Source organism: Diachasmimorpha longicaudata, chromosome 8, assembly GCF_034640455.1.
Source record: "Diachasmimorpha longicaudata isolate KC_UGA_2023 chromosome 8, iyDiaLong2, whole genome shotgun sequence".
NCBI classification, from domain to species: domain Eukaryota; kingdom Metazoa; phylum Arthropoda; class Insecta; order Hymenoptera; family Braconidae; genus Diachasmimorpha; species Diachasmimorpha longicaudata.
In genome coordinates, this window is record NC_087232.1 from 2,602,533 (window position 1) to 2,616,243 (window position 13,711).

A 13,711-nucleotide genomic window follows, 5' to 3' on the forward strand; every position below is an offset into this window, starting at 1 on the left:
ATGTTCATTTTTTTAAAATAATAATAGGAATACTTACATGAGTGTAGCTGCAACATTGAAATGATCAATGGCTCTGTTGGTCGTATATTTAATAGGTGGAGATGTCATGATGTTTCACGATTATAAATTATCTCCTTTTTATAATAGGATAAAAACACTCAAACACGTTGCCAAATGTGATGGTTTTTACCGGTTCATTTGTTCCAGCCCAATGTGCGACTAATATAATCGACAGATGTCGCTTCGGTTTCTGTCTTACGCTTACGCATTTTCGAGATATTTCTTCGAGAAATATCGATATCGATCTGTACACGGGTCTCCTTTTTATAATAGGATTGATTATATTTGGTAGGGACGATAGCCACAGATCTACTGAATAATAATCCATTCGATTTTTTTATTTCAAACAACATGAACAGCCGCTATCACCTTGACCAGTGAACTACCTTTTTTTGTTGGAGACTACTTTGACTTTAAAAAAATATATGTTAAAAATGTAAAAAACGAAAAAAAAAATTTTTTTCGTATATTTCAAAATACAAATAAAAATATATTGAAAAATCAACATGATTGAAGTTTGTTGTCGCATAAAAAAAAAATTCCGAAAAAGTGGTAAAATATAGGCGTTCACAAGAGAATAACCCCTTAATGATGGTACCAGAAAATAGTATATTTCAATACAAGTGTTTCCCCTCCTAAAAATCCCAAAACGTATTTCACCACCTTAATCCCTCAAATTCACAAAAACTATGGTTTTTATTCCGCAAACAGTGTAAATTGGTCTCTGAAGGAGTGTCAGAATGTCTGTAAATATTTTCACGTTAGAAATATAATCTAGAAGAACAGATTGTCAAGAAAGGAAAGCATTTCGTAATTGATTGACAAATGATTGATCAAAATTGCAATTAATGATGTTAAAGCAAATTGAACATTTTTCTTGGTATTTTCGTTATACATTTAAATTCGTTTGAACTTTATTTTTCAAGGAATTTCATTCAGTTGTTTTGTCGGGCCAATCGAGCGATTGTTTACTGTCGTGTCGTACAAAATTTTTTGGCGTTGATCAATCAACATTAACACGCCGACTTAAGTCTAAATATCTAAAAAATTTTAATTTTTCTCTCAATTGTTTAGACTTTACTTTCTAAATCTCTAGAACTGGATTGCACTAGCCGAGAGGAGGCATCGATCATTAATTTCAGGACTCATTATCTCCTTGAACTGCTCTCATTAACAGTAAATTCACTAATTATATTTCTTAAATTTCTGTTCTTTTTATAACGTTTAAATAGAAAATCTCTCCTAGACAATTACGTAGTTAATTTTGACGCAGTGAATGGTTATTTTATCGCGAAGTTCCCTTGTGATATGACGTCTAAATACATTAATGTTTTCGTTATGTTGTGAAGTGATGGAGCCGAAAATGACATGTCAGGTGTTTTGCAGAATTGTTTCATAATTATCAAATAAACAAATGACTGAAATACAGTTATATGAAATTCTATCGGTATCGCCAATATTTTTGTTAACAAATTAATTAGAATTGTCTCGAAAGCAATTTGTTAAAAAATTGATGTATTTGTTTGATACCATGTTGTGCAATACTTTCACGCTATTCTACAAAAATTGGCAAAACAATCACCGCAGAACTTCCAGAGTCACCTCCACCCACCACTTCAAAACTCAATTACTTCATCAAACACTTCAGTGACTCTTGTAATTCTCTCATTTATTAATTTACTACTTACGTACTTAGTCTCCTGAAATAAATCCCCAAATGTTTTCTTTAAAAAAGTCAATTAATTAGTTTTGTATCGCAGTACTCGGCAAACCAAGTTATATCAGTTTGAGTTTTAATCCAGATTTAAATGCAGGGCACGGGTCGTTACGAGCACCACCTCCCGGGACTCCCTTCATCCGACATAGTGGCCTCCGAGCCGGGTCGTAAGCCGTTCGAATTCTCGTGAATATTCGATTTATCAATGTTTCCTTTGATATTGAATGTACGAAAGAATGTAATACCAACAGCCAATTCATTATTTATAATTATCCTGCTCTCTTTTGTGGAGTAGAAAGACTGAGTTACTGCTCAGATCCCCATACAGACAAGAGAATATCTTGATTATGAAGAAATACTTAAAAATTTTTTTCTAATCAACTAATTACTGAGCCCTTCATACTCAATCACCAATTCAGTCCCCAAGCGATAGGGCGGTTCAAATCGATTTTTGTTACCCTTTTATCTGAACGAATTGCAAGGTTTTTAATCAAAATTCGATGTTTCCCTCATATTCATAGTTCATCGAACACTAAGCTGAAGGCTTAGTTAAATTAAATCGTTCTACTGCTTCGTTACTAAATTATCTTGATAAATCACTGAAGCTGGGAGTAATTCGTCAATTTGGTAAGTCAATGCGAAAATAATAACATCACATAATTGAGATAAATTGCAATATAGTGATCTCATTTCAAAGAACATAAAATGGTCTACTGAAATTTAATCGCATCAAGCCTTCATTGCTCATCAATCTTCGTTAGATTTATGTTTTTATCAAGTACTACTTTGTCCCCAATGATATACTCCAAAATAAATAACTTAACATGAAAATATAAAATATCATTTGAGTAGAATTATGTTACTAACAACAATGAAAGGACCCACTGTTCTCGTTCTTTCAAGAAATTCTCTTCTCTCATAGCAGACCTCTCGTCTAATACCTAAAATGTCCATCTATGTGGGAACGCTATATCCACTTATTTCTGACTACACTGGAGAGTCGGCGTCCCCACATAAGGTTGTATCATACGATTGTCCCCTGTATGTGCTGAGGATCCTGATTTGCCTGTGACTGTTGGCTATTAACTTGTCCTTTACTCTGGATAATTGGTGGATCATAAAGACCACCGAGTGAACCGCCAAGACCCGCACCCAGAGGTGGACCAAGTGGAGCGCCTAAGCCAGTACCAAGTGCCGGCATAGATGGTAAACCAACATCGAGTATACCAGTATTACTAGCATTACCACCAGGTATACCCTCTTCAGGTGGTGTTACCTCTAGGCCAATAGAGCCATTGAGTGCTATTTTAATAGGATTATGATTTGTTGGATGGGACAACGCACCGAGGCCGATGTCCTCCAGGCTGCTCTTTCGTCGCGTGGTGAAACCCTGTCGAAGTGAATTGCTTCGTCTGAGCAGGATATCGTCTACCACGCGCAACGAATTCGAACGGCCGCGCAGGCTTCCGGCAACGGTGGGACTGTCCGGTAAAGAGAGTGAATTAGACTTGGTGCCACCGAGTGGTGGTGCCCTAGCCAAACCAATTCCCGAGCCCCTTCTACTACCCCCACCACCGCTTATTCCTGATGAAGCAACCGCCGCTGACATCTGGGCAACCAGCTGAGCTGAACAAAAACTTATGTTTGATTTTCTTCGTGAATTGTGACGCTCGAAGGTCTTTTGCGCTGAGAAAGGGCTTGGCCGGACTAGGTACACGATATCACCCTCTTCCAACTTCAGGTCACAGCTGGGATTGATTATTACGTAGGAGAGATTGTTGCGCTTCTCGGAGACGTCGTCGTAATCCGCCACTGGGAGGTTGAGGGACTCCATTCGGGAACGGACCAGGTTGGCGATTTCGGCGCGCTCTATCTGTTGGGTGTGGTTGTCACGAGCTTCGTCGGCTATTGAAGCTGAGTACTGAGGACAGAAAATTTGGGGGTGTTAATGAGAATTTTTTCCCCGAGAAAATTTCTTCATCACTTTTGTTCCTCTAAAAACCCATCGATCAAGTGTCCTCTTCATATTTTTTTGCAATTTTATAATTAGTGTTACTGATAAGGAAAAAAAATAAGATTATCATTCAGATATCACATCGTTTGTATCGTCTGACGAAGGAGATAATCCAGGAAATAGTCAGACTTGTGAAACCGACTTGAAGTGTTTTATAATTTTGCATGAAATATCTGCGAATTTATTCCTTTTTTGACATGAAAAATTGTTAATCAGGCTGAATGAATAATTGTTCAGAAAATTTTTCTCTACTGATCAATAACATAGTTCATTTTAAAATATAGTCTCACTAGCAAATCATAATCACAATGATCGTTCACAAGTGCATTAAAAAATCAAGCACGACATGAATTTACAGGATTAACATAAGCACATGACATATTAAACACATATGCAATTTACTCACTGCCGATGCACCCTTTTCACGGGTAGAGCAATTCGAGAGGCACGCAGCAGCCGCAGTACGACGCATCTTATACGTCACACCAACTCCAGTATCGCTCTCTGCATCCGATTCCTGTTAAAAGAGGACAAGCAAAATATTGTGCTAATCCTTACTGACAACTGTTCCAGTTACTGCACAATTGGGTGATGTTATTGATCTCTCATTTATTCTATCGATAACGGGCCGGCGATATCCTGAAAATAAACCCTTGCAGGGTTCTAACGACTAGGACAAATTGGTGTCACTATTCTAGTTTTATCAGATCAGTTTCTTTCCACTAGATTAATTAATTTCTAAAATGTGCGTTAAAGTTTTATGCGGGGGTTTTCTAGCTCATTTCGGGAGATCCTCTTGAATTGGATTGTATTATCAGGAGGAAGAAGTCTGGAGGAATTCATTACAAGACCTTCTATTTACAGAATTTTTTGGATTACAAAGAGGACCTTCTGACGTTCTCCTGCCAAATTAAACTGAAATAATATTACTGATGTAGGATAAATACATTGTAGTTTTAAATGTTAAAATATTGGAGAAGATCAAGGATTTTTAATAATGATATTATTTTAGTAGTGGACTGATAAAATGAGATAACTCATGGTGCACTATTGACTAATTTTTTATGAATAGCTTGAAATCTAGGTACAATAGCAACATTTTTACTAGAATTTTTTATAATGAAAAATGAGAACTATAAGAACGTATCTCGTTTGACCCCTTTGCTACTGTTTTACAGCCATACAGTCACCATATGGCGGGTCATATGACGTATCAACTTCCCTAGTTACCGATGATGATCAGCTAAGTCATCCTCCAATCTCCCAAATTATATTTTTTGTAATGAAAGAATGAATGAGTCGAATCAAGTTGAGTTAAGAGAGACTCCTTTTATATTTCTATTGGATCAATAGGGCAACACAGACCTACAACTATGGAATAGCAATATCCTTTCTTTATTAAGGATTATAATTGGTCCAAAATGACTCAATTAAAACATTTAATAAACGAGGGATTTACTCGATATTGACCGTAAAATTTTCTTTAGCCATTTCTTATCGTGAGAATCAACAGATAATAATCTTATAACTTTGAAAGGATATGAGAAGCTCCAAAGAATGCCAATGCAAAACCATTCGGGGAAGAATGTTGGCCTCAACAACACGTATGAAATGAAAATGTGAACGAGAGGGCGAGGGGAGATAGACTGATCGAAAATACACACAAGAGAGTTATGAGAGTCGATCATTCACCTCGATAACTCCTAATATACAGAAATTTTATCGATAATTCATTAACAAAGCGTCGAGGACGAAAAATTGTATTTTTTTGGGGAAAATAATTACACTCGAGTGTTGGGATAGACTATCGACAACAAAATATGTCTTTAAAATTTCCCCTAATATTCCCAAAATTTCTTCAGATCCGAATAATTATACTCCAAAAGAAGAGGATTCCGTCAGCACTTAAATTCCTATCAACCTTCAGAATTTCAAAAGAGCTAATACGTGTTATAAAGATCCAATAAAGAGCTAATAGAGTTAAATTTTTCAATTTCCAAAATCACCCTGCAATCTTAAATGTAGAAAAATTGAAATGGGTCAAGTACTTTCAAAGGGGATAAGAAATTTCGAAGAATGCCAATGGAAAAAACCTTCGGGGAGGAATTCTCGTCAGACTAACGCGGGTGGAATGAAATGGTTATTGGCGGGAGCCCGAGGAAGAACGAGCGAAGCAGATTGCCTAGAAGACGGTTAAGAGAACTCCCTAAATCCCCATAACTATGAAGGTTAGCTCTCTCATCTAAATGACTACCAAGTCGCCAGTAGTCGGTCAGAATATCATTGACAGAGCGTTAGAAATGAAAAATTAAAAAAAAAAACAAAAATCAAAATAAGAAGAGTCCTTCGGCAGTGAAATTTTCATCAGAGACTTTCAATGGAGCTTCGTATTATAAAGATCCAATAAAAACTTGATAAAGTTAAATTTTTCATGTTATAAAATCCCATAGTCTTATGCAAGAAAATTGAAATTGGATCAAGTACTTTAGAAGAGCATGAGAAAGTTCAAAGAATGTTAGAAAAAATGTCGGGAAGGTATTTTCGTCACGACAACGCGACTAGAATGAAGCTATGGGGAAATGGGGAAGGGGGGAATTGTGGTAAAAAGGCGAGGAAGAGAGAATAAAATACGCTAAAGAGAGTTATGAGGGATTGTTCGTTCACCTAGATTACTATCCCCATGCAGAAATTCATTCAAAGTCATGAATAATGAATTCTTACTACACATGGTTCAATGGACGCTGCCTCACACGTCACACTATGCAAACGATGATTTGCTATTCTATTCTCCAATCAGTGAATATCTTTATCAATTTATTCTCGGATCGACTAATGGAAGATTTACGGGGATAGTTGATTGGCGAGTCAATTGGATGAGTTGGTTCACTTATTTCATTACAAGAACGCCAATTAACTCGCGATGCAGTTTACTGAATGGTAAATGAATCCATCTGTTTTCTTCGGATATTTTCGAATGGTTGGAAATTATTCAGATGATCCTGTCGATTAGCCATGTCACGAGAAATTTCCGTAGATATCACGAGACAATATTTTTGAGGGAGTGTTTCGTTCTTTACAGTGATTACGGATTTTATTGATATGAATGACAGAATCAACTTATATTATTTTCGTTTCTCATTTTTTTATATGAAGACAACTATGGCTAGACGAACCGAAACAAAAACCGAAATCCATTGACTCGGGCTCATCCCAAGAGGTGACATATCACCACATATTTGACAGCGGAGTCAAGATCGTCTGTCAAAATTATTGTTTCGTGAAGTCTTTTATCGTGAAATTAAAAAAAAAAAGATTGAACTTCCTTGAGTTGATGTTCGATCCATATTCCTCATTAATATACTTAAAATTGTTAACTATTTATGAGAATTCATCATCTCAAAATATTAGCGAATTCAACTCTACATAATTTAATCTCTATCCGTGTTATCATTCAGTGCAGTTCACAAAGATATAAAAACTCCATTTAAATATATTTCATCCAGGGGATTCGGACTACTTTAAACTCAAAAGCATAAATGCAAAGAAGAATGAGATGGAATACAGACAGATGGATATAAAAAAAAGGGGGAGCTAGCGCCAGAGAGCACGACCATGCGCTACTCACACCCATCTCAGCCTTTTCATCTCTCTATTCATTAAACTGTTTAGTTTTTTTTTTAGCTGTCTTTTCTACAATTGGACTCCTTCACTACTTCCAGAGAAATCATATTTTACTCACGTTCGAAGTGTCTGTCACACTCGTGTCCTGTGTTCGGTAGATACCAATTGGTATTTCATACGTTGTTGAGCAGAGTTTTTGATAGAGTCTACCATACGTTCGTATCCACATGTCTTCCTTCGTTATCTGCATCTAAAATTGGATGAGGAAATATTACTGGCACTGTTCCGATGAAGGTGCAAGGAGACCACAATAGTGACCAAATTATTTAGCCCAGAGCAAACGAATAATTATAGTTTCCTAATAGTACCTTTTGCGAAGATTTCATATTGGATTTATACTATTTTTCTAGCTCTCTATGAAAAGAGGTAAAGGTAGGATCATCGTCTTGAAGATAATCCTGCACTTCAGAGAGATTTTTTTCTTCCTCAATAAAGACGCAACATGACATTATCGCTTTATGAGCCAAAACCCTGTGGATTTTTCTGCGGGAACGTAAATTTGCACAATGGCGACATTATTTCCAGAAGAGCGGTAGTTATGAAAAGCAAAGAGGGAACCCAAGAATTTATAATATTCGGTATGAAGGTGTTGATGATATTGTGAGGACATTTTGTTTCGGAGGAGTTTTATAATATTCATTTACACTTCAGCGTGCAGTAACTGACTGATTACACGTGATATTTGGCTAGTTATTATCCACTGAAATGTAAAATAACGTACACCAGTCGGACGGAAATTTTGTTTTTCACGCGTGTGGTTTATTAGCTAAGCCGGAGGCATTATGCCCCTGGGGTGTAATATACGAGCACGTAATTTGTGCGTTTAATCGTTAATTTTTTTACGATTCTAGTAATGAGGTTGTCATAAAAAATAATGAAAGATATTTCCACTAAAAGTTTCGGAATTTCAGCAGTTTCGCAATTTTATCAAAGTAAAAAACCCTGAAAGCGAGTGAGTCATTCATTTTAAAACATAGTTCTTTGAAAGTCTGAGAAAAAAGTTTAAGTTTGCACTAAATTTAAATTTTAACGTGAATATAGCTTAGTGAAATCTAGTTAAAATAGTTTTTCTTTTACTTTTCAGACCCTGTTTATTATTTTTTACCAGAGGAAAATTCTCATGCGGATAATGAGTAGGAAAAATATGAATTTTCTTTCGTCTTTCTGTGAACATGTCCCAGAAATCCACAACAATTTTACCAGGTATTTCAAGAAATCGTAAGAGCGCTTGAGTTTTTCAAAACTGATCGATAATAATTTTCTCATTTTTTTTCAGTATTACTGTTAAAATTTTCCTGGGTAATTTCTATCTGTGTGTTGCGTAGCCTGTATTCTCTGATATCGTTACGACTGTCAAGTATCCTCAAAGAACTTTTAAAATGCAGGTCTTCTTTTTATACGGTAATCTCTCTTTATTTTATTAATTAATTCAACGCATAATCCCCTCTTCAGCATTCGAAAACAAAGCCGGCCTCGGGGCAGTAATGCAAATACAGAAATAAAAGTATAGTAATAGCAGGTAAACATACCGAGGTCAGAAATCCAGAGCCCGGTGCTTGGTCAATACCTAGCAGTAGTCTGACGAATGTTATCACATAGTCCTTGACAAAAGCCTGATACAAAAGTGTGTCCAGCATTGATGCACTGAAGACACTACCAGCAGCGAATGGCAGCCGGAACATGTACGATATGTGGGACCCTCTTTCCTTCTCCCTCTGCACAGTATTTTTCATTGATCAATCACTCCACCCACTTACTTTCCCATCCCCCCTCATTTACTATTTGTTGAATATTCTATAAGGAGAAATGCTGGGCTCTTGGGGTATGAACACAATTCAGCTCACTTTCATTTTATTATGGTTTATAAGAATAGAGGAACATTAAAAGTGCAGTTGCTGTGAGGTCTAGCACACAATGCATGCATCCGTACAAATATGTATTCACCATATGTTTTCATCTTCACTTATTCACTTGATAGGACTTCAATCTGTCGTGAAGTGGTGAAGCTTATTTTTAACTGAAATATAATTTTTTAAATATATTTACAAATTAATTTAACGGTTAATTGATTTTCGTAAAATTATTATCAAATCATAGTAACATCTCTCAAACATTTTCGGTAAAGTCTTCACCAATTCACCACTGAATTTCATGATCTAGAGAAGGATATGGTTATCATGCTATCTAGGGCTAATTGATCATCATTGAAGGGATTTGAGTACCATCGGGTAATGAAGTCGACTAATGATCTCTGTGATTAATTATTTGTTACATTGAAGTTGTCATCAGTGTTCAATTATCGACTATTCGACTTTCACTGGATCAATAATTACACAATTAATTAACAGGTTGAATCACTGATAGGTACTCAAATATCCTCAGTAATTCATTAACTACACTGGAACAAATGGGGACAAATGACCGAACAAGTTGAGTAATCGGGGAGTGAAGTTGATTTTGCCTCTTTTTTTCAGTCGAGATGGAAATTTTCCCTCGAAATTTTTTCACACCCACACTGAGAAAAAAATGCCTGTTTATACATTCGTCATTACTTGCGACAAGAAACTCATATCGCAAAAAAATATATAAAGTCGAGAGCGCACGTTACGGCAATTTCTATAATATGCCATTACTGGGTTTAGTTTCACACAGAAGTGTACTACCCAGACGAGCGATATATTCAAATCTATTCACTCTACACTTTAAAATATATTGACTTGAAATTTTTTTGATTTGTACTTATGATGCAATTTTTTTTCAGTGTCATACTCGTGGATCGATCTCCAACCCCTACTTGGCCCTCATTAATTACCAACAAAAAGTTCCACCTCTTCTCTACTTAATGAAAAATTCATAAAATTAAGAAAAATTGATAGATTCATTGATAAATGCTAGAGATGCAAGAGAGTGCTATTCGACCAAATCGTTGGCCAAATAACCAAGACCGTAAGTGCTATTGATCCGTCACCAGCAGTAGACCGTCAATGTAAAGAAAAAAAAACGTTAGTAATGAAATACTGATGGCACTACAACTAACATTGCTAAATATGTGTAAGGATCGTGCATTTTGTTCTACTGTAAATATTTCACCCCCACATAAAATATCTCGATATCCATCGCCAAGTTATCGACTCACGTGAGGTGAAAAATTAAGGAATTTTTATGACAAATAAAATGGTTTTAACTCACATCTTTACGACTTGCAATACCGGAGATATTTTCTCCCAAATGAATATCCCACTTTCGCTTGATAAATCTCGATAGCCATCGACAAGTCATCGAGACACGCAACATGAAAAATTGAAGGACTTTTACGACCGATAAAAAGATTTTTGATTCACATCCTTACAACGTAGAGTTCTTGAGATATTATCATTTGTTTGAGACAAGTTGCTCAAGATCTTTGGGTTCTCATATGGTGTGAGCATCATGGGATTCTTGTCTAGAAGCTTTCACAAATGTCCCCACCTGAGTTATGGTCGTAGAAATGCGATGTGAAACCCATTTTATTTGCTATGAAATTCCCTATTTCTTAGATCGTACAGTGATCTCTGAAAAATTTCAATTACGAGCAGGACACACACGGGAAATACGCAGTAAAAATTCCGAAACAATTCACATAATCCACAATGGAAAGTTGTTTTTTTGGAAATTTCTCATTGGAATTGACAAGAAGAATGCTGATACTTTCCGCAAATTCTCAGGTTTATGTTCAGGGCATTGTCACGTATTTTTTCTATAAAATTCCTTAATCGTTGAGGAAAAAAACCGTTAGTTATTGTCCCCACAATAATGAGTCATCAGGTGTTATTTTTTACGGAGCAAAACGTAGAATTTACGTGGCAGTTTGTAGAATTTTCCTCTCCGACTTACATTTTTCTTTGCATTTTTTTTTCACTTGCTGATTACGTTTCGAAAAGTAATTTTTATGTTCTTGTCCGGTAATTCTTATGGAATTTTTCACAGCACAGTTGACAATTATTTTCTTCAGCGCGCGCTGAGAGGCTTCGGTTGCTGTTAATGAAGTTACTTAAGAATTACTGCGATTTACTAATAGATAACTCCAGTGAGGAAGCATTTCTGATGTTTGAAAGTTATTTACTACAGGCGAATACTCGCTCCTACGGTCTTGGTATAATTAGCAAGCTGACACGTGATATTGAATTCATTCGTAGTGACAGTCAATCGATCAATCTAATCATCATTCAGATAATGAATTCAGAGGTCAGAGTGAGTGTTATTGTGTTACCGGGGAGCCCATGGGAGGCTCATCGGGATGGTTGTCACCGGAAGTAGCACTGAGGAGTACCTTTTCCATTTTGCTGAGGTGTAGGGCATACTTGTCGTGCGCCCGGAATTGCATGAATCTCATATTGCTGGACTGCGACAGCTCAGTTATGCTCTTTATGCTGGGGAAGAATCTGTTGAATATTCATTGATTAATATTTGGGAATTTCATCAGCTGTCTAGTTAGTATGGACGTTGAGAGACGATAGAGGAATGGGGTGAAGATTTTTCTGATTCCTTTGAGGGAGAAGTCAAGAGATATTGACTGTATTACAGGACACTGAAGGCGCAAGGGTTGAATTCTCGGGGAATTGCATGAGATTAAGATAGTATGTGGGATTACATAAGAAACAATATTCAATACTCGTGAGAAGAAAAATTTTCGGGTTCGCCTGAGCATAGTACGGGCTGACGGCAAAAGCTGTTTACTAAGCCCATTTTTATCTTTTTGAATCAAATAACTGGAAAATTTTATTGCATATTTCATAATAAAAGGATTGACTCACTTTTAATGAAGTCAAATTAGTATGCATGCAAACCATTTCTCAACAAAAAAACGCGCTATTTCTTTGTCACCTCCTGACTTTAATGGATTTAATGACTTTAATGACTTTAGTTGAAATTCAAGATAGTATTACTATCAGTGAGTATGCATTTCCGCAGTTTTATTTTTTTATTATTTATATTTCTAAGAACAATTTATCACGTTTGGGATTTATGTCTTTTTCTCGACAATTAATAAAAATTCCACTTCCTGTTAAGGCAAGAATAACATTATTGATAGCCTACTGCTATCGTTCACATCTTCAAATCCGATCAGAACATTCCAATGAATGTTCGAAACCTTCATTTATTGAATTCAGAATATTTTTGCGAGCTATCGTCTTGCGACTGAGTTTTTAGAAACTCAAGAACTCAAATTTGACGAAAAAAATCAGCTTTATATATTCATTACTAAGAAATTAAAGAAAAACTTTGTTGGATACGTACAAACGGTTTTGAAATCACAGAAGAACCACAGTAATCCGATAAATAGAGTTCTTAAATATGAACGATTTCAGCATTTCCGTTTGCGGCAAAAAAAAATTCCGAATAGAGACGGAAAACTCACTTGAACATTGTCTGAACAGCGACGATAGTATTGCAATCAGCCAGTGTATCTTCTTCAGCGGAATTGCTCAACTCCTTGTTGACAACAACGACATTTTCGGCAAGTGTGATACCAGCGCGAAGCAGGTCGTCGAGACAGTCAATCGATCCAAGCATCCAATATACCAGTGGAAAATAAGAGATGGCGTCTAGAAAGGCAATTTCCGGTCGTCTCTCCAACAGAAGAATGATCGGGTTGAGGGAAGTTTTTGATCTGAGTGAGGAAATCGTCAGTTGAAACATCAGGGATTATCAAGTCTTCGACATCAACAATTTGACATACCTAAAGTGAGCTCGAAGGGGAATGATGAAATTGTATATTCCGTTACTCGCGTAGTCCGCTGCCAATATTATCGTTTTGTTCTGCCAATTGTATTCTTTTGCGTTTCTATAGCTGCAATGCTCACAAACCTGGAGAAACATTCATTTAGTTTCGTATGTTTTTCGAAATAAAGAAATATCAAATTTTGAGGGATGTTGGAGAAGATATTGTGAAGATGCCTTGAAAGATATAATTAAAAATAAATAATAAAAATACCATTTCCGAAGTCTCCAAACTCGAAAAAAAAAAGATTTTGATGGACATAATATTTTGCGATGCATTTGGATGGCACGATACTCAATTAAATAAAATGAACAAACCTGAGCTAGTTGTAGGCAGCACAATGGTTTTTTCTCTTTCAACAAATAACACAGTGTGGGCGACACTCCAATAAACGGCGACACCGGTGGAAATCCTTTGACAATACTAAAATTAAAAACATAAATTAAAACTCCTCCATACAAATCCTTGACGCTATTTC

The 13,711-nt window shown here is 36.1% G+C and overlaps 1 protein-coding gene across 1 annotated transcript in view; it reads right to left on the bottom strand.

Annotated features, from left to right (window-relative positions):
* The window catches only part of Slo2 (slowpoke 2), a 119,360-nt gene that overhangs the window by 2,165 nt on the left and 103,484 nt on the right, over positions 1-13,711 (bottom strand). The window contains exons 16-23 of the mRNA XM_064126462.1: positions 13,551-13,656; positions 13,192-13,319; positions 12,871-13,122; positions 11,722-11,893; positions 9,002-9,187; positions 7,531-7,662; positions 4,198-4,308; positions 38-3,698 (exon numbers count right to left, since the gene is read on the bottom strand). Coding sequence (XP_063982532.1) covers positions 2,802-3,698; positions 4,198-4,308; positions 7,531-7,662; positions 9,002-9,187; positions 11,722-11,893; positions 12,871-13,122; positions 13,192-13,319; positions 13,551-13,656 — 1,984 coding nt within the window. The 3' untranslated portion in view covers positions 38-2,801. The remainder of the gene's footprint in view (positions 1-37; positions 3,699-4,197; positions 4,309-7,530; positions 7,663-9,001; positions 9,188-11,721; positions 11,894-12,870; positions 13,123-13,191; positions 13,320-13,550; positions 13,657-13,711) is intronic.